The 21,639-nt window shown below is 37.9% G+C and overlaps 1 protein-coding gene across 4 annotated transcripts in view; it reads left to right on the top strand.

Annotated features, from left to right (window-relative positions):
* NTN4 (netrin 4) overlaps positions 1-21,639 on the top strand; it is a 111,392-nt gene that overhangs the window by 83,858 nt on the left and 5,895 nt on the right. For 2 of the 4 annotated variants that reach the window (XM_070507095.1, XM_070507092.1), the window contains exons 6-9: positions 9,152-9,365; positions 9,730-9,842; positions 16,910-16,978; positions 19,988-20,158. In XM_070507095.1, coding sequence (XP_070363196.1) covers positions 9,152-9,365; positions 9,730-9,842; positions 16,910-16,978; positions 19,988-20,158 — 567 coding nt within the window. Of the gene's footprint in view, positions 1-9,151; positions 9,366-9,726; positions 9,843-16,909; positions 16,979-19,987; positions 20,159-21,639 lie in introns of all 4 variants that reach the window. The other 2 variants (XM_070507094.1, XM_014850714.3) reach the window with 1 other exon arrangement.

The raw sequence follows: 21,639 nt of genomic DNA, 5'->3' as shown, positions 1-21,639 counted from the left end.
TTTGTTTAGAGCTGCATCTCAAAGTCATCTCCTTAACTGCCAGTCACTCCCAGAACCTTCCCAGGCAGCTGGGCAGCTTCTGAAATGGCTGTGATATTAGAAATTCTGCAGGCCCTTGGCCTTGTCAGGAGAAAACAATGTTGGGAGCCCGGTCGGTGCTGCTGAAGGAGTGGCCGCTGGGCGGTCGGGAGAGCGCCTGACAGCAGCTCTTTTCCCAGCTGAGGGCCTTGAACTTTGAGTTCTGTTTTTAGAAAAGCTAAATCAGGAGCAAATACTTTCAGGGCATTTTGCTCCCAGCGTAGCTTTTACAACAGAATAGCAAAAGCTAGAGCCATCAGGTACTGCTAAGGAGTCCTGGCAGTTTTTAAAGGCATGAGGTGCTGAACTCAACTGGTTGTTTCTACAGCGAGCTTGGCACTCGCTGAGTGAACGATGGGCAAGCAGACTCCTTGAGTTCTAGTGAAGGTGGGAGCAAAGATGAAAAGGCAGCATTGGTTTCCTGTGACTCCAACACCAAAGGCTTTAGCAACCCCATCAGAATGAAGGAAGCCATATCTCTTTCATTATGTTTCTGGCCACTTTGTACTCATATTTACATAGTTGTTACTATGTTTGCGAAGGTTGACAGCTGTGACTCTTGTCCTACATTACATTGCAGGGTACCTCTCTGTAAGCAGGAGGACCACAGATCACACCCTGCTCTTTCTCAGCATACTCTGATTCTCAAAAGGAGAATAACAGCAGTTATTTTTTTTAATCCAAAGAAAGGAACATGTAACAGGAGAGTAACTTAATTCTATAAGACAGAGTAGTCAGGAAAGCTGTTTGCCACCAAATTCCTACCAGGTGCAAAGCAAGGAATTTCAGCCTATTTTGAAAGCAGTTAGAGCATTAATTTCCCTTGAAAACAGCCCCTTTCTACTATGATGCAGTTCTTGCTCTTTCCTCTGTGTTTCCATGCATCCTGGACCACCCTGTTATAACGTTTACTGCCCTATAATTATTTATTTGCCTGTCTCTCTCCTCTCACTGAGAGTTATTGAGTCTGTATTTGTCTTCGTGTCCTCAGCCTCTAGCACAGTTCATGTTAACACTAAAGTTCAAGAACTTTTTGGTGAACGTGTGAACGAGTGAATGAATGGTAGGCATTTTTAAACTAATGTGTTTCATCTAGATAATGCTGATAGTTATTCTTTGAGCATTTGGTGCCACTAAATCCCTGATACATTGCTATACACATACACTATCGCATTTAATCCTCACACAAACAATCCTGTGGCATAGGTATTATTTCTTTCTTCATCAATGAGGAAATTGAGACTTGAGGAGTTAATTTCACAAAGTCTTATAATAAGCCTCGTAACCAGAATTGGAACTCATCTAGCCTGATTCCTAAGTTTGTGCCCTTACTAACTCTATTATACTGCCTTTGTTTTATTTTCTGTCTTCCCAAGAGCTATTACAGGCAATTTCCAAACAGCTGTATTTATCGTCAGCCTTCATGATTGAAACAAATATTAGTTCCAGAGCCTTACAGATGAACATGGTTATTTAAAAGTGTGTTCATCCAGGGGCCGGCCCAGTGGCATAGTGGTTAAGTTCGTGCACTCCTCTGCAACAGCCCAGGGTTCGCATTTTCAGATCCCAGGCATGGGCCTAGCGCCACTCCTCAAGCCATGCTGTGGTGGCATCCTACATAAAGTAGAGGAAGATTGGCACAGATGTTAGCTCAGCAACAATCTTCCTCAAGCAAAAAGAGGAAGATTGGCAACAGATGTTAGCTCAGGGCCAATCTTCCTCACCAAAAAACAAAAAAGAAAAGAAAAGAAAAAATTTTCATCCATTATTTCACTAACAGTTGTGTTTCCTGGTAGAACATACTCCAGAGCAGCCTGATGTCCTCTTTTCTGTAAATGCTCTACAGAGGGACAGTGCTTCATATAATAGATGCATTGCTGCAAACATTTATCTGTAAATAAAATTTGTGTAGCATTTAGCAATTATCTAAATTCATTATTTCAAGGGAATCTGTTGTGAAATCTTTTGCAAAAGTACCTGTTTTATCTATCTCATCTGTTTTGAATGTTTTATATTATTATTTCAGGTTTTCTTGTAACAGGACACATCAGTACAGAATGCACTATTTAAAATTAGTCATTCTCATTATTAAAGAAATCTTGTGACAATATTTGGGAATTAAAAATGACATTTTAAGTAATTGTGGTTTGCCAATTTGGTTGTGAGAGCAGCTTGAGGCAAATGTTCACTATTGGATTCAATGTCTGCCAAGAAGAAGACAAAGCTGAAGTCAAGGATTTATGTCACTCCAAGTGGGTCATAATTTTGACATTTATTATCATGAATACGTAAAAAGTACTAGGGTTGCATTTTAGAATCAACAATCAGTAAGAAATACATGTTGGAGAATCAGAACCTAAACCAGAATCTAAGAAGAACCTTTTTTTCCACAAGCAAGGAGAAAATATATTTGCATTTTGGAAGAAAATAAGAAATGTAGATGGTGTGTGCCAGATATTGCCTGCTACACAAACTTCAGGAGACAGGCATGCAAGGCGAGCCTTGGTTTGCAGTCTGAAAAAGTCCGCCGTGAGAGGTGTCAGGGCCTTCTGCCTGGAGCTGGTGCTGTATAGTTTCCAAATGGTATTTTTATCTTGTAATTATGTAAAAAGTCACATTGACAGAAATCCACTAGCTCATGTGATAGAATCACATTTTTCTCTGGCCATTCCTGAAATGTGTATAGCTTTTAAAATATATGTTAGTACAGAGAGGCCAAATCCTAGGAAGGCTTGAATTTTCTATTAGAGGAAAAGATAATGGTAGTGAAGGAATAACATACATTACAATTAATGTGGTCCCTACAACATCTTTCTTTGGCTCCCCTCTCTGCTGGCAAGAACCACATTGACTGAACTGAGTGATACAGTAACTATTGGTTTACTCACCTCAAAATGATGCCATGTTTATATTGGATTACGTGATTTCTGTTCAAGTCTTCACATAGCGCTTTGATACATTCATGTTACATATTATATAATCTCTCCAAATTATTTCTTCATTAAGACAAATCAATAGTGCTTTGATAACTTAAGAGAAAATGTCTAAATGTTCTCAAAATGAAACCCAACTGAAGAAAAAAATCAGGGGATTTAATGTAGAAACAGCAATGACCATAACTGAGTTGAAATAAAGCTGTTCTCCTGAGAAACTCGGTGTTTTAGAGGCAAAATCTTTACTTCTCACCTTGCATTAGCTAAGATTATTTTTGTCTTATAATGATTATTCTTCTCCACTATGCATTTCTTCAAGGGCCAGGACTATCTTATTTAAGTTAGATCCCTAGGAGATTGCTCAGTACTTAGCACATAGTAGGTGCTCATTAAATATTTGTTGAGTGAGTAACTGGATAAATAAATGCTGCCTTAAACACACACGCTGTTATCCTTTCAAACAACATCTGTTACGGTGTTTTCCTCCATTGCCTTTTGTAAATAGCTTTTTCATTGTCTTTTAATGAAATTAAAGTCATTTTTTTGAGCAACTGTAATCTATTTGCTAACTGCTTACTAAGCATTAGGGACATACATTATCTCTCATTTAGTCCTTGGTATAATCTGGTAAAATAGAAATGTGGGCTCATCAAAGTAAAAAAAAATTTGCTAGGAATTGAACTCACGTCTGCCTCCGCAAATACAACAGGGGATAGGGGAATGAGACCCATGCTCACCTTCAAGGAACTTACAGACTGGTTTGATGGAAAAAAGTAAAACATTCTATTGTCTGTAATGAAAAGTAGGAGTGATCCGAGCTATAAAAAGAAATGGTCTTTTTAAAGCACTAGAGAGTTTCAAAGAAAGGATGAATCATATTCGACTGTGTTAGAAGAAGGAATACCTTCCAAAAGAAGGTAAACCTGTTCCTTAGATAGGTAAGTGGAGTGACTGCCCTGGCTTCACACCTGGTGGAGGTGGGGGGAGGGGGGAGGGAGCTGCACCTGACTCTTCTTTTCTGACTATCGTTAAATTTTAATTTCAAAAGTTCTGTCTTTAACAAGAAAAATGCCATCAGAGCTCCTACCTTGAGTACTTCCAGCACTCCAAGTGGTTGGATTGCCTCGACCCTAACTCCACACCCTTCCAGAGACATTCTTAGGGGTGACACGTGAATAGATCTTAAAGGATGTGTAGAATTTTGAAAGATAGATGTAGGAGGAAGGATTTCTCTATTGACATTAATAAAGGTACAGAAACAGGAAAGATGAGTTCCATTTACTTAGAGTAAGGGCTATATGCAAGAGAGTAACGAGAGGGAAGACTGGAAAAGTTAGGCTAGGGTTGTAGGATGAGGGACCTTAAATCTTTGACTAAGGTGTGATTGTGCTTTGTAAACTACAAATGCTTCATAAATACTAGAATTATTATTATTAACTAACATTTTTTGAGTAAGTAAATGAATGAATATAAGATTCTTCTGAAGAAAATAATTCATGCCTTTTGCAAAAAAAGTAACATTCCTTGCCCTTCTTGTAGTGGTTCTCAACTGTGAAGAGCATGAAGGAGGCGAGGAAGGGAGTGTTTTACAGATGTAAGATGCAAGGAATTTTTGCAAACTTCTCACATTTCTGCTGGTTTGAGAACCACTGTTCTAATGATTATTGGTTAAAAAAAAAGTTAAAGAGATGTAAACAGAGTAGATGCCTACCATCTATGCCTCTGCTTCTTCAGCTCCTGTTCTCACAAAAGTCACCAATGACCTCTGAAGGACAGCGTTACTGGCCTGTTATTAATCTTATGTTGCTTGCTCATTCTGCATTGTTTGACAGTGTTAACCACTTGAAACTTTCTCATCCTTTGGTTTCCATAACAACACCTTCTTGATCCTTCTCCTCCCCCTCTATCTGGTCCTTATCTGCTTCACAAGTTACTGCTCCTCTAATTTCCTGGACTGTATGGATGTTCTCCAACATTCCATCCTTGGTCGTCTTCTTACTCTACACACTGGCCCTGGGAAGTCTCCTCTAGCCTCCTAGTTTCCATGCCCATCTGCTGACAACTCTCAAAACTATATTTCTGGCCCCAACTTTTCTCCTACACTTCAGGTTATTATTTCTGGTTGCCTATTATAGCTTAACAGTGTATCCTTCAGGCATCTCAAACTTAACATGTCTAACCCTGACTTCATTCTCTTCTCCCTCGCTTCCTTATCTCCGCTCCTGGCATGGATCTACCTTTCCCAACCTGCCCTAGGCCTATATTCTAAATCTTTGTAAATAATGTCACTAGTCACCATCATAAACTAGAAACCTTAAAAGCTTACTCAGTTTCTCTTGGTCCCTCAACATGCCTTCTTCCTCCTCATCCAGAGGGCTCCAAATCCTATCAATTCAAACTAAAAAAAAAAAAAATCCAACCTTTCCTGCCATTCTTACATCTACCATCTTAGTCCAGTTCCTTGTTCTCTCTCGTTTCTTTGGTTTCCCTGCCACCAGTCCTTCCTTACTCTAGTCTGTTTCACACAATACCACCAAACTATCTAGCAAAATTAAATTATAGCCAACTCATAATTCTGCTTTTTTTTTTTTTTTCAAGTTTTACTTCTTATAGTTCTTTATGGCCATAAGGCAAAATTCAGCTTCTTGGGTTAGGCCGTTCCATAATCTGGCTCCAAACCTAACTCTACAGTTTTTTCTTCTTCTTTTCCTTCAGCTCCTTTCCACTCAATGTGCACTCCAGACACACTCGACTTCTCACATTCCCCAAATAGGCCCTGCCCTGTCACATGTGATGCCCACAGCCTGGAATGTCCTTCAGGTCAATTTCACAAATGCTTATTTGGGCATCTACTATGTACCAGACACTGTTCTGAGGCCTAGAAAACAAAAATAAGAAGATAAAGATCCTTCTGTCAATGAGTTCAGAGTCTAGTAGTAAGGGAGACAAGCATATAAACAAATAAGAATGATGTACTGTGAACACACAAAATGGAAATATATACAAAGAACAGAGGCAGCATAGAGGAGAGAGTGGTTAACTGTTTGGAGGCAGTGGGGCAAGGAAGCGTGTCAGGGTCCAGATGGACAAGGCAAGCAAAGACAATGCAGGCAGAGCCAGGGGCACTGAGGCGTGAAAGAGATTCACATTTTGGGGAAGCAGTAAGAGCTTTCACATATAATGCAGAAACATAAAATGCAATGGGGATGAACTATACACTTAAAAATGGTTAAGGTGGTACGTTTTATGATAAGAATTTTTTACCACAATTAAATTTTTTTTAAATTATTTAAAAGAAATGCAATGGGGGAGAGTATGTAAAGCTTTGGCTGGAATAAGCAACTCTCCATTTTCTTTTTCAACTTGCAGACCCCTACTCCTCTTTCAGGATTGGCTCAGATGTCTAAAAGACCCGTCCCTTGTGGACCCCATGATTCCCTCAGCCTGTGTGCCCTTCCTCTGCTCCCATAGCACTTTCCACAGACCTCTGTTAGAGAACCTATCACAGTGCAGGGAAATTTTTTGTTTACTGCTCTGTTTCCCAACAAGACTATGAGTTCCTTGAGGCTGGCACCATTACTTATTCAAGCATAGATCCGCCACCTCTACAAGAATTATTTATTGGATTCATTAGTTCATTCACTATTAATTAACCACGTGCCAGACACTACACTAAGGGCTTACGTACATGATCGCCTTTCATCCTTACAACACGTGTCTGAGGGTAGATATTGTTCTCATTTCCATTTTACAGACAAGAAAACTGAGATAACGAGAAGTTAGGTACCTTGCCAAAAGTCACACAGTTAGTCAGTAGTTGAGATTTGAAGCCAAACTGAGATTTTAGTGACAAAGAAAATGATCAATAAAAGAAGTTTCCAAGAGATAAAGGAGGGAGTAGGATCTAGTATATTAGTTGAGAATTCTTAACAGGAAGAGTTGGCCTATAGGTGTCAGACTCTGTGCTATGTACCTTGCTGAAGTAATTTAATTCAAAATAATTTTATCCTCAGGAAGTCTCCAAGAGATACAGATACCCCACTGAAGAAACCAAGGTTCAGGAATGTTAAATTTCTTGTGCAAGATCACAGAGCTAGTGAGAAGACTGTGCAGCAAGATCTCTCCTAGGATTTTTCACCTGATTCTCAGAGAAGAGTAGACAGATGAAGATAAAGAGATTTTTAGGTGGAGAAAAGATTACCCAGAAGACCTTATTAGTGAATTAGAATGTTCAGACCAAGTGGTTAGGATGAATTAAAAAGCCTAGGGAAATTTGGGGACACCCACTGTGAGGAATTTTATTAAATAAACAAAAAAGGCAAGGAAAAATTGAATAAATGTGGTTAATGAGCGTCAGTTACAGGACCCAAAGGTTAGGATACACGAATTTGTGTTGAACCCAGTAAGCATTTTTTTTTAACTTTCTTCAGCTATTTTTGCTATCCCCAGGAGCAAAGAAAGTGTTGGGGGTTGTCAAACTGTGAGCGGTGGGCCATTGAGGGAATTGGGAGAGGGCTGAGGGGAAAGAATCTTGATTAATAGCAAGGACTTGCAGAAATGACTGATTATTAGCTTAGTCTGAGGAGCCAGATTTAACCCCATGTGTCTTAGTCCATTCAGGCTATTTTAACAAAATTCCATAGACGGGGTGGCTTAAACAATGAACATTTCTTTCTCTCTGTGGAAGCTGGAAGTCTGAGATCATGGCGCCAGCATGGTTGGGTTCTGGTGAGAGCTCTCTCGTGGATCGCAGAGTGTCAGCTTCTTGTGTAGCCTTACATCTTTCACAGAGAAGAGAGCTCTGAGCTCTTCATCCTCTCAAAGGGCACCGGTCTCATCATGGGGGCTCCACCCCCAAGACCACATCCAAACCTCCCAAAGGCCCCTCCTCTAAATACCGTCACATAGGGGATTAGGCTTCAACATATGAATTTTGGAGGAACACAAACATTCAATCCATAGCACCATGCAAATTCAATCCAGCTTTCTTCCTATACCAAACTCGAACCCTGTCAGCTGTATAGGACGGGAGAAACAACCAGCCATTTTGTCTGGTGTCACTATAAATTCATGACTGCTAACCTCAAATGTAGCCTTTATGCTGTCTGGATATTATATTTGACTTTTAAGTCTCTCATTCACTCTCCCTCTTCCACTCTTCATCATCTCTTTCACCTGATGACTCATGCTTCCTACTTCATCCAGAAAATACAAGCAATCAGAAGAAAAATCCTGCCAGCTCCCACTGCTGCGTTTATCCACTTACCTGCATCGATGTCCATATGCTCTGCCCTTCACCCTGTTATTATGAACTGATCACGCTTCTACCCAAGGCCAACATCTCTTCTTCACCAGATCCCACCGCTTCTTCCCTCTCAAGTATTTTCCCTCTAACCATTCTTCCACCTCTCTTTTGGTCGTCAATTTTTCTCTTTCTACTGGATGATTCCCCTCGACATCAACATCAAACATGCTGTAATTTCTTCCATCTTAAAACAAACAAAAACTCAAACCTTCCCTTGAATTCCTATCCCCACTCAGTTTTAGCTACCGCCATATTTCTGTGCCCTTGTAGAAAGCTCCTCACAAGAGCTGCCTGTTCTCGTGCTCAAATTCCTCTGCTCCCGTTCTCTCCTGAGCCCTCTTCAGTTAGGTTTGCACTCACTATTGCACTGAAACTGTTCCTACACTGGCCTTCACGCTGTCAAATGCCAGCATCCATTCCCGTTCCTCATCTTCTCGCATCTATAGTATTTGACACAATGTCGCCCACCTCCTTGAACTCTTTGTTTAGCTTCCAGAACACCATACTGTCATGATTCTTTTCCTTTCTCACTAACTGCTCCTTTTTTCATCTTCTTTGCTGGTTCATTCTCACCACCCCAAACAAAAGCCATTAGTATTTAATGCCTTTAATTTTAGGATAAATTATGTGGTTCGTTTTGAAGAAGCTAGAAGAAATTCTATCTTCTTATCTGTGATTAAGTTAGCTTTTGTTCTCTGAGCATACATCAACTGGCTAAAGGAGGAGGCTCAGAGATATGCTGTGTGGTGGAGGGAAGCCATCTTGGGATTGCTGGGCCTAATCTGCACAGATAACCCAGTCACTCATCAGTCCCTATGTGTCCTCTCTGTTGTAGTGTGTTCCTGTCATCCAGTTGGATCAGCTGTCCTTCCTTTCAGCTCAGTGACGTTCTGTGACCCCAGCAATGGTGACTGCCCTTGCAAGCCTGGGGTGGCAGGGCCACACTGTGACAGGTGTATGGTGGGATACTGGGGCTTCGGAGACTATGGCTGCAGGCCTTGTGACTGTGCAGGGAGCTGCGACCCTCTCACAGGAGACTGCATCAGCAGGTGAACGCACATGGCTCTTGCTCTCATCTTTGTGTCTTTCGGATTCTTTTGGAGATCTGGTAGTGATTTGGAAAATCTTGCTTGCCCTTAGTGGAGCAAAGATGTATTCATATTTCTTTAAAGAGTTTTTGCCAAATCGCGAGTCAAGTAATTTGTTCTCATAAGGTTCTAGGGACAGTCTAGTTCATTTTGTAAAATAAATTATTCTTCTTAACAATAGCCTTTTAAAACACTACTCATCTCTGAAAAGTGAAAGGATGGGAAGGTAGCTGATAAGGTTTAAATTTCTATAAATATATTCATGTCATTTAAGTTCTAAGAAATTCCTTAATAAGTTCTTCATCATTTTCTATTTTATTAGCAGCACAGACATAGAGTGGTATCATGAAATTCCGGACTTCCATTCCACGCACAATAAGAGCGAACCAACCTGGGAGTGGGAGGATGAGCAAGGATTCTCTGCACTTCGACATTCAGGTGAGACAATAGATATAACTGGGGAACATAGTTCCAGGTCTGGTCTTGAGCAACAGTGATTCATCACAAAGCAGAGAACAGCTTTTGGATCCTATAAGGGAAACTCTTTAGTTCTGAAGTTAATAAAGTGGTGACCCCCATAAGTGTAAAACTAGTAAATATAGCTAAAGCTTATTTTAACAAGCTTTTGTTTATTTTCTGATTTTTAGAGTGACATATGTAATTAGTATAGAAAATCTGGAAAATGCAAGACATTCTACTAAAAAAAATACCCAAATCTCATTAGCCCACTGTTAAAACTTTGGTGGGTTTCCCTCTGTCTAAAATGTACTGTTTGACACAGTTGAGAGCCGAATATATCAGGTTTGGAAATGTACAGATCCATTTAAAGGAAAAATATTGTTACAGACCTAGTGTAACTTCGTATGTGCAAAGCAAAAGCTAGCCTGTGAACTCCTTATGTTTATAGCTTTTTTACAACTAGAAAACAAAAATAATTTTACTAACTAAATATAAGCCAAATAAAACGAATAAAATTCAAGTTAACAATATTAATTGAATATGAAAAACGATTTTTACTGAAGCCAAACATTGTTCATTACATAAATGTGATTCTTTGAGTTTACCGAGCCTATACCACTGTCTGCTCGGACTCGGCTTTCCTGTGATGTTTATCTGCTGCTTCATTTGAAGAGCATGCTGTGATATTGATGCGAATACATAATTTTTGTGTTATCTTGCCTCTGTTCTTTTCTCATAGAAAATCAAGTAGCTCTATTTAGCTCCTTAACACAAACACAAAGGTGGGCATGAAGTCTGTGTCACTGTTTGCCTGTAAACTGCTCACCAAATAATCCAAATTAAAATAAGTTAAAAACTATTTTTTTATTATTAAACATTACAAATGCCAAAATGTTACATGAACACCTATATATACACCTTCTAGTGTTATCAGATCGTCCATTTTGCTATAATTGTTTCATATTTTCATTTAAATTATAAAATGTTACAGATAGATTTGAAGCCCCTGGTGTACCAATCTACAAACCCACTAGCTTCTCTTAGTCCACTGAATAACCACTAACCTGAATTTTGGTGTTTATCATTCACTTTCATGGTTTTACTAAGTTACTACATATATATATATACACACACACATATAGTTATATACATATATATATAGTTGGTAGTGCTGTCGAGTTGATTCCAACTTCTAGTTATGCTGTGAATAGCAGAGTGGAACCCTGCTCTGTCTTTTTGTGCCATCCTTTCACCTTCTGGCATAATATCAGACAGTGCTCCACAGCCATTCCTAGGGTTTTCATGACCAATTTTTTCGGCAGTGGGTGGCCAGGTCCTTCTTCCTAGTCTGTCTTAGCCTGGAAGCTCCACTGAAACCTGTCCACCATGGGTGACCCTGCTGGTATTTGAAATACCGGTGGCATAGCTTTCAGCATCACAGCAACACACAGCTGCCACACTATGACAATCAAAGGATGGATGTTGTGGTTCCCTGACCAGGAAACAAACCCAGGCCATGGTGGTGAGAGCCCTGAATCTTAACCACTAGACCATCAGGGCTGGCTATGTATATATATATATGTGTGTGTGTGTGTGTGTGTGTGTGTGTGTATGTATGTATATAAAGTTTTTAAAAGTTCATGCACATAGTAACTTACGTATCCTTTTAAAACTTTTTTGACTTCGATATGTATGTTTTTTGAGATTTATTCATTCTATTACATGAATATACCACTTTTTAATGTCTCATTTTTTGCCATTTAGGGTATTTCCAATTTCCGGTTTTCCATTATTATCTATAATGCTACCACAACTATTCTCTTATATGTGACTTTGTGCACTTGAGAAGGAGTTTTACTAGAGCGGGGCTGGCGAGATACAGCCCTCAGGCCACATCTGGCCTGACATCTGTTTTACATAGGCTATAAACTACCTGCTCTAAGGTTTAAATGGTAACACTTTAAATGGTTATATAAATGCCTGCATAATATCTTTAATTTTGCCTCTTGGCCCATAAAGCCTAAAACGTTTATCATTTGTCCCTTTATAGAAAATGTTTGCTGACCTCTGTTCTACAGTACAACCTAGACGTTGCTGGGTCACGGGAGTGCTTACTGTCTACTTTACCACATATTGCCAAATAGCTCCCTGAAGTGGTTGTATAGATTTGCATTCCACCAGCGAAGTATGATATCTTGTTGCTCCACATTCTCACTAATACTCTGCATTTATTTAACAAATTTTTATACAGGAAAATACAAGGGGCCAAGCACTATTCTAATTCATTAACTCAGGCACAAACTCATTAACTCATTTAATATTCATTAGACTTCCAAAATTAATGTTATCAAACCTCTCAATTTTTGCCAGTCTGTGGGTGTGAAATGGGATCTTACCATTTTAAATTGCATTTTCCTGATTGCTAACAGGTTTAGTAACTTTTCATGGTTTTTTGGCCATGCAGGTTTCCTTTTCTGTGAATTTCCTATTTGTAATTTTTTACTAATTTGTGGGAGTCCTTTATTTATTATTTATTTATTTCTTTCTGCAGTATATTATTTCACATAATTTTTGTATTGAGGTAACATTGGTTTGTAACATTATATAAATTTCAGGTGGACATCATTATATTTTGACTTCTGCACACACTACACCACATTCTCCACCAAATATGATGTACACATGTCATCTGTCACTGTACACATGTGCCCCTTTACCCCTTTCACCCTCCCCCCAGCTCCCTTCTCCCTGGTAACCACCAACCTGTTCTCTATATCTACACGTTTGTTGTTATTGTTGCTATTTTTATCTTCCACATATGAGTGAAATCATATGGTATTTATCTTTCTCAAGGAGTTCTTTATAAATTCATTCATTCATCCAACTAATATTTATTGAGTACCCATACTGTGTGCCAGTACTGTAAATGTAGTCAGTGAACAAAACAGACAAAAATGCCAGCCTCCGAGGAGCTTACATTCTTGCAGAGGAAGACAGCTAATAAACAAATAAATAAAATATTTAGTATATGTAATGCTATTTAGTATAATAGAGAAATAAAGCAAGAAGTGGGTAAGAGGTGCTTGGGAGGGGCATACTGTTAAATAGGGTGATCAGGGGATGAAGGAGGGAGCTATACATATAACAGAGGGAACAGAGTTTAGGTGGAAGATACAGCAAGTGCAAAAGCCCTGAGGTGGGAATAGGCCTGGTTTACTCAGGAAACAGCAAGGAGGCCAGTGTGGCCAGAGCAGAGTAAGAAACCACAATTTCAGTACATTCTCATAGAGAACTTATGGACCTGTCACGAATCAAGAATGCAAATTTGAGAAACACTGGTATTTGTAATTCTGCATCATGGTTTTTTCACTTAACATAATCTTATGATCATTTTCCTCATGGTTTCATTTTAATTCACAACAGGAAAGAAGTTGGGAAAGATAAGGTAATATGAAGTTGTCATATTTATCTTTTTAGCACTTGGAAAAGAGAAAAATATTTTCCATTAATTTTTTATCTTAATGCTATATAGTCTGAATCTTAGATTGTAACTTTAATAACCACTTTTGAAAGTTTTTTTCTATCACAATGATTTTTATAATTCTTCAACTTTGTCTGCTAAGCCAAATCTACAGTAATCAAGTTTTTGGGACCACAGCACATTCATTAAGGCAATCATAATGCTTCTAGGGAGCTGGCAGCACACCAATTAAGCGCATAATGTGCTGGCATGAGCGTGACTCCAGACTCTCACGTCTACAACAGCTGTTAGGCCTATGATGTCCCTAGAGAGTTTCTGAAATTCATCTGGATGAGCTCCAGATTGAGGAAGACATTGTTCTGTTTCCTGCTAAACAGCGATTTTCCCACTGGGTAAAGAGCAGTGCTCCTGGGCACCTTTTTTCAACAAAAAAGTGATTATCAGTTTCCTAAGTACTGTGGTTCATTCTCAAATATGTGTGCCTACGTACATATTTACCTACCATAAGTTTCCATAGCTAGGAGTGTGATACACTATACCAACAAGATACCCTTAATTTCTACCACTTCTTTTAAGGTAGAGAACATCTGATGTGAAATTTCACTTCCTGTACAACAAAACTGACTTTAACTAGTACCACAGAACAGTAAACAATGCTCTTTTTTTTTTTTTTTTTTTTTTTAACATTCTAATAACCCAGTATAGCTAAATAGGTCTTTCTCTCCTTCCAGATTTCTTTTAAGAAAACACATCTGGGTTGAAGCCTGATCAACAAAGATTCATTCAGAAACAAATTTTAATGTCTGATTTCTTAACATGTGAAAGGGGAGTATTAGAAAGCAGCCAAAGAAAGATCTTCAAATAACAGACCTATGTCTGTTCTTGTAGGCTGAAGGACCACAGAGAAGAGCAGGTGTTGAGGAGTTCCATTTGGAGTTCCATTGGGTTTTATAACATAGTAGTTACCATACTCTCCTGCTTTGGTGGAATTATCAAAGGACTTAGGTTACTGCAATCTCTGTATGAGTAACCCTTTCTGCTAATGTTTAGATTATTGCAATATTATTTAACAAATCACAACTGCTAATTTTAAGCACCTTTGACTTCTCTTTCCCACTGTTTAATTCCACGGTGACTTTCCACTTGTAAATCTCGCTCTCTGATGTCTAGATCAGCTTTAGTCAGAGCCAATATGTCACTGTTTTCCACATTGCCATGTCTACCTACCCTGGTGTCACCGGAATCATATTCTCATTTCCACCTGGATGTTCTGTCAACATCTCTAACTCGTTATATTCTCTTCGTACTAGACCTCTGTTATTTTTGCCTAACCAGTTCCATTTTCTCCTTCTTTTCTGCTATTTTTGTGGTAACTCAACCCAATTGTTCTTTGGAGAACCACTCTCCTTCCATTTAATACAGTCTTGGAGAGGCCTATCAGAGGTTCTCTCCCTGGAATTCAAATCTTGAGCTGAAAGTGGCAACACCTGAAGAAAGTGATTAAAGTTCATGACTCCAATGGCAAAGCCATAAGGGACTGCCCCGCAGTTCCTAGATCTCTGGCGCTCTCCTGATTCTTGTCCTTTCTGAGTTCTGGTTCTTCAGCTTTTTCTCTTTTCTATGAGCTACTCCATATCCTTTCAGTAACTGTTAGACCATTAATTGCTACCAGAAACCTTAAATTATACACCCCTGAAATGCTCTCCTTCCTCTAACTTCCCTGTTACTGTTAATGATACTACCATCCCCTGTCACCTTGGCTGAAAACGCCAAGTTCATTTTTATGCTTCCTCTTTCCTTGCTCTCCTCCAATCCATTGACAAGATTTGTAGACCCTAACTCTGCAGCATCCCTTGGTAGTTTTTCCTTTCTGCACCCATAGCCATCTCTCTAGTTCAGACCTACATTCCATCCAACTTGGAGAGACAGCATAGTGGAAATATCAGGGGCTTCAGATTCTCCCAACTCAAGCTTAAAATCTAGCTTTTCTACTTGTTAGCTACACTGCCGTGGACAAGCTAAGTCACTTCTCTGAGCCTTCATTTTTACATTTGTTAGTAATGCCTATCTCATAAGGTTATTATAAATATTAAATGAGATCGTATAGATAAAGTTCCTTATATAGTTTATGGCTTATAATTGGCATTCAGTTTAGCCACTGTTATTGTTGTCATCAACGTTACCAGCTTCTAATTGGTCCCTGCCTCCATTTCAATACTTTTGATACGGTAATGCCAGATAAATTTTCATATATATATATATTTTTAATTCATGTAAGTTCCTTAATTTGATAGCCTTGAAAATTTCCTTTAATAAATTAAATTCAGGCCCTTATTCCACATCAATTGAGGTCTTCCATGATACCTTCTACTATTCAAAACTCAGTCTGTGCTAGGGATAAACAGAACCACTGACTCTTCCGTGAACACACTTTGTCCTTTCTCTTCCACATTTCTTTACTCACTCTTTTATCTCTATATTCCTGTCAATTTCTGCCTGTTAGAATCTTAGTTGAGTAAATAAATGTAAAGTACTTAAAATAGTACCTGGCACATAGCAAGTGCTCCTCAGTAAATGTTACTTGCTGTTATTACCACTCAATGCCTATGAAATGCAATGCATGAGGGCAGGAGGGGAGGGGTGGGGGAAGGGGCAAAATTATATCTAATTGTTAAATAAGTGAAAATGAAAATCCTATGCATTCTGGGCTCCAGGAATATGACGATGAATAAGATGTAACCACTGTCCTCAAGGATCACAGTCTAGAAAGAAAACAGATACATAAATATGAGAATGCTATATATAGACTATGTACACGTAGGCACAGGGCCTGGCAAATCTCTCACACATAATTATTGTAATACATAATTTTAACTGTTGGGAGAAATTATCCTAGTTATTCTTCAAAGTCCATTTCAAATCCTTATTCAGCCATTTTCTCATCTTCCCAAACATGTGACCCTCCTACCCAAGCATATTGTACCTGTCTTAGAATATTTATCACTGTTTATACACTTGCTTTGTTTACCTTACTGAATTGTAAGCCTTAAGGCAAGAACTGTATCTTGCTCATGTTTAAATACTCTACGGTATATGGCACTATGTCCTGCACATTACAGGTGCTTCAATAAATACTTTTAAATTAGATAGCATTACCTTCAAGGGACTGCCCAATTATTTTATTTGACTTTTGTTGTGGTGAGCATTAATTATAAAGAGCCAAGTGTCTTTTCTATAGATTATCCATTCAGTTGTTCTTTTCCATTAGCAGGCAGTATTAATACCAGACCATAATTAGCACAACATCAATTACAAACATTAAACTATATCATGGTTTCTATGTTTCTACATTTCTCTGAGGTCAGTACTTTATTGAATGATAACTAATTCAATTCAGAAAGTCATTCTACTTCTTTTGAATGACTTTTCATGATTTTTTAGTATTTATGGATTATGCTATATGACTCACTCAAGCTTTAAAGAGTTATGCTACCTGGATTTACTTGCTGTTTCTTTTTTTCTTGTTTCTAAATAACTGACACTATTTTTCATTTGTTTTCTGTAGGTAAATGTGAATGTAAGGAACAGGTGTTAGGAAACTCCAAGGCATTCTGTGGAATGAAATATTCATATGGTGAGTTTAAAGTCCTTGAATGCTTCTGAGAATCTATTCAAACTAAGCACAAAGAGTATCTTAGGAAATGGGAGGCACAGTCTATGACATTTCAATAAATCAAAGCACTAGTCTTATATAATACTACCAGACACAGTATTCTGGCCTTGACCTAGATTTTCCTAATAGAGATGGTGTTGAATGACCTGGTGAGGGTAGGAGGCTCGGAGAACAAAGGCAAGGGTGTTCTACTATAAGGAGAAGAGGCAAACAACAAAAAGAAAAAAACATGACACATAACCTTTTCTTCTGGATGCTGCTTGTCTTAGTAATCTAAAAGAGAAGTCTCAAGTACTGTATGACATCAGTTATATGTGAAATCTAAAAAAGTCAAACTCATAAAAACAGAGAGTAAAATGGTAGTTACTAGAGGACGGGAGGTGGGAGAATAAGATAGATGTTATTTAAGGGCACAAACTTACAACCAGGCGTAAAGAGGACCTAGAGATCTAATGCACAGTATAGTGAACATAGACAAAAATATTGTGTTATAATCATCAAACTTGCTAAGAAACTAGAATTTAATTATATCAACTACCACAAATAAAGGATAATTATATAACATGTTAGAGGCGTGAATTATTGATACAACTGCAATCATATTACAATACATAAACGTATCAAGTTAACATGTTGAACACCTTAAATTTACACAATGGTATATGTCAAATATATTTCAATTAAAATTTTTTTAATTAAAAAATAATGTATCAATATTTTTAAAAATAAGTGAATAAAAATAAAAGGGAAGTCTCTGGCCACTTAAATGCTTCCTGTGCCAGTTTATCATGTAGTAATACTAAGCAGAAATCAGTTTAAAGCAGTATTTCACAGTGATTAAGAGCTCAGGTTTGGGCTCAGACCTACATGGGTTTGCCTTCTGGTTTATTGGGTGGTGACTTGACCTTTCCAGATTTCCTCATCTGTAAAATGGGGACGATGCTACTTTCCCAGTGAAATGAGATTTTTGAAAAGCACATAGCACATTCCCTTGCCCGTACCAGATGCTCAGTAAATGGTAGGGAGGAGGAAGAGGATACGTATTTGGGAGGCACTGAGACTAGCTATCTGCTTGAGTCTCTTATCTGCCATCTCAGTGTATTCTGTGCAACTCTACCTTTCAAATACCGGGAAAATACAGCATATCGACAAAGGAGAATGCCACTGCCCTTAGTAAAGGATGTTGGTATCCTCAAATTGTGAACGACTTAATGTTTACTATCAAACATATTAGACACCTTATCTTGCCAACATATTCTTGACTAGTGTCTGAGGCTTTTTATTGTTCCATAATTCATACAGCCTGAAATATGCATTACAATGAAGAGAAAACTTGAAGTCATGATTTCTGAAACCCAAGTGTTCAGGTTCTTGATAACATTGTATTTAATCTCATAAAAGACAAAAAAATAAATGTTAAAAACCTCATAAATTTTATCTAAAATTACAAGCATATTTCCCTCCTTTCACCTGCCAACTTGGCTAAATAATAGAAGAAAACTTTTGAAATCTATAGTGCCCAATAAAGAAAAGTCAGTTAGAAGGAATGGTATTTACTATCTAAAGCAAAAACACGACAGTTTAGTCCAAAGTCAGTCAGTTCAGTGGAAATATCAACTGGTTTTCATTAGCGCATAGATTTTAGTAGCTCTCTGACTGAATTTACAAATACCTGCATTGACATCTTTTAGTACATCTGTATTATTTTCTGCTTAAAGGAACTTGAATGATCTTAATGTAATGAAATTCCTTCGTCTCATTCCATTCAATACACCTACAGACTTGGGGGAAAAAAGGTTTTCCCCTCCCTTTTCTCTGGCTTAATGGAAAAAAACTTGGTCCGTTTGATTATTCCTTTAGCAAATATTTCTTGAGCTGCAGTGATGAATAGACAAAATCCCTGCTCTCTTTGAACTCACAGTCTTGTGGAAAAATAATAGTGAACATTTATTGAGCATTGGCCACATATGAGGCACTATGCTATGTATGCTTCATGCAATTATCTCATTGGGATTCTAGTCAAAACTCTACCTCTAACCAACCAGTCATGCAAACTTGAGCAGTTCATTCAATTTCTTAAGACTTGCTTCCTCATGCATAAAACAAGACTAGATGAGCTATTAAGACCCCTTAGAAGTCTAAAATTTGGCAATACTATAAAGATGGCTGCCTGACATATTCTCAGGATATGGGATCAGCCAGCTTAGGATTCTCTCATAACACACAATCTTCCATCAAGATATAGATGAGCCAGGAAGAACTTTCCTAATAATATAGAATATTGCATCCAATGTTCCTTAGGTCTACTTTCTTCCCCACCACAACTTATTCCACTACTTAATCCCCACCTACACCCATTTCATAGATGGAAGAGCATAGTAGACTCACAAGTCATATGGAATACTGGAGTTCTGCCATCATGTAGAAAGACAGCCTCCCTAACCCCAGTCAGCTTGCATTTTACACCAGGGGAAGAAGATTAAGTAATCAATAATATTATTTGATCTCTTTAGAATATGTGAAATATATTCTGGCAGTAACATTATGCTCTTTGTTGTAACATTATACACAGTCAGCCAGAAGAGTATAACATACTCGCAATCTAAATAAAAACCAGGATAACAATTCACTTCCTATACATCTTCTTTCTATTTAGATTTGATAGCTGAATGTGTTTAAGATTATATTTGCAGTAGGCAAATGCTGATATTCTCTTAGCATAGTGATACGGGAAGGAGTAGCAGTTGAAAACGTCTATGAAGGAAGAGTATAGTGAATATAGATAAATGAGATGAAGCCAGTGGAAAAATCAATGAGCCTAATGATTTTTAAAGCAAATTTTCACATTCTCATCATCATTAATTCCCTTTTCCATTGTACTCTGATACACATTATTTAAGTTGTTGCTCAAACTTTAAAAGCTGATATGAAATTCTGTGCATTTTAACTTTTGGAATTGTGTTGTCACAGTGCTGAAAATAAAGATTTTATCAGCTCATGATAAAGGATCTCATGCTGAAGTCAATGTGAAGATTAAAAAAGTCTTAAAATCTACCAAGTTGAAAATTTTACGAGGAAAGCGAACATTATATCCAGAGTCTTGGACTAACAGAGGCTGCACTTGTCCGATCCTCAATCCTGGTGAGCATTAGACTTTTCTAGCTTAATAACTCCTTTATCTCTGGTTTGCTGCTTGTCTCGCATTCTCTGAACTACGACCTAAATAAACTCAGCAATAGCATCTCTCCTTTTCACCATCTGAATTCTGGGGAAAATCCAGATGGAATTCTTTGAACTGACATCAAAAAATTTCTCTTCCATGTGCTCTATAAAAGTAAAATATTTTAAAATCCAGCAATATAATATTCTCTAAAATATCTCTATAATGTTCTTCTAAAAGAGAAGTCTCAGATTGATTCCAGCTGCCAGTAAGATAGAAAGCACTTCCATGAATGTATCTGCCACCAACATTTGATCTGAAAGCTAGGTCCTATTACGGTGCCCCGGGTAGACCTTGCTCCCAAAGGAAGTTCAAATGCAAAATTCCATCTGTGCAAATAATATTGAATTCATTTTTACTATTGCATGAGAAGCATCTGTTTCTCCTGGAAAGAAAACAACGCTCGAGTTCTCATCATCTTGTTTTTCATTAAATGATCATTCTGCTTTCAAATTAGAAACAGCAGAAGTTAACCAAAAACACTGTAGAATCTGAAGAGAAGCTTGGAATGGAGGGAAATTGCGCCTTAAAACATAATGGCAGAGGTAGAGACAAGCAAGCACGAGATTCTTACCTCTACACTCTACAGCTGCACTCTTCACACTGTCATAAGCTGCTTTTCCTCTATCTCTCTCACAAAATTTGAGGATGGGATTTAGATTTCTGATCATGGTATCTCCAGTACCTACCATTAGTATCCAAATAATAATAACATAGTGCCCAGACGGTAAGTTCTAGTAAAACAAACTAATAATTTTTTTTAAGTCCTCTGTATTCCCCTGTTCATGTAGTTGTCATCTGTGTCTTAATGGCATTGTTGAAACAGACCTATAATTTATGTTCTGAATCTAATTCCTGCCAAATATAAATCCAGGGAACCACAGTTATGTTAATAAGAAGTCGTTTGTGGTCTTCGATTAATAAATTTAAGAGAAACAAACAGATAACTGATAGAGAGACAGATAAAAACTATCAATAACATATCCCCCCAACCTAAACAATCTAAATAGTGACATAAAACTCTTGACTTTATTTCTACTGCTGGCTGATCTCTCACACCCTTACATGCCCCTTCAGTATTTTATCTTAATTAATTTAAATTTTAATAAAGAAAAAGAAAAAAAGACATTTTAAATAATGAATACATAGTATTCCAAAGAACAGATGAAGTCATCAGAATCTTGAATTTTGAATACAGGAAACAAAGAGACATTAAATTTAAGTTCTATTTCCCAATGATCTGTGTGTAGGGGCTCTTCCTATAAGCACTTTCTACTATCTTGGCAAAAGAATAAAAAAAAAAGAAATCCGCTCAGTTTTTTAGTAAGACATTAAAAACGAAAGCTTTGACCATCTGAGCTACCCTCCAGGAAGTGAACTGTACTTCCTAATCAGGTTTCTG

This window comes from Equus asinus, chromosome 4 (assembly GCF_041296235.1).
Source record: "Equus asinus isolate D_3611 breed Donkey chromosome 4, EquAss-T2T_v2, whole genome shotgun sequence".
NCBI lineage: Eukaryota > Metazoa > Chordata > Mammalia > Perissodactyla > Equidae > Equus > Equus asinus.
This window is presented reverse-complemented; position numbering and strand designations above follow the sequence as displayed.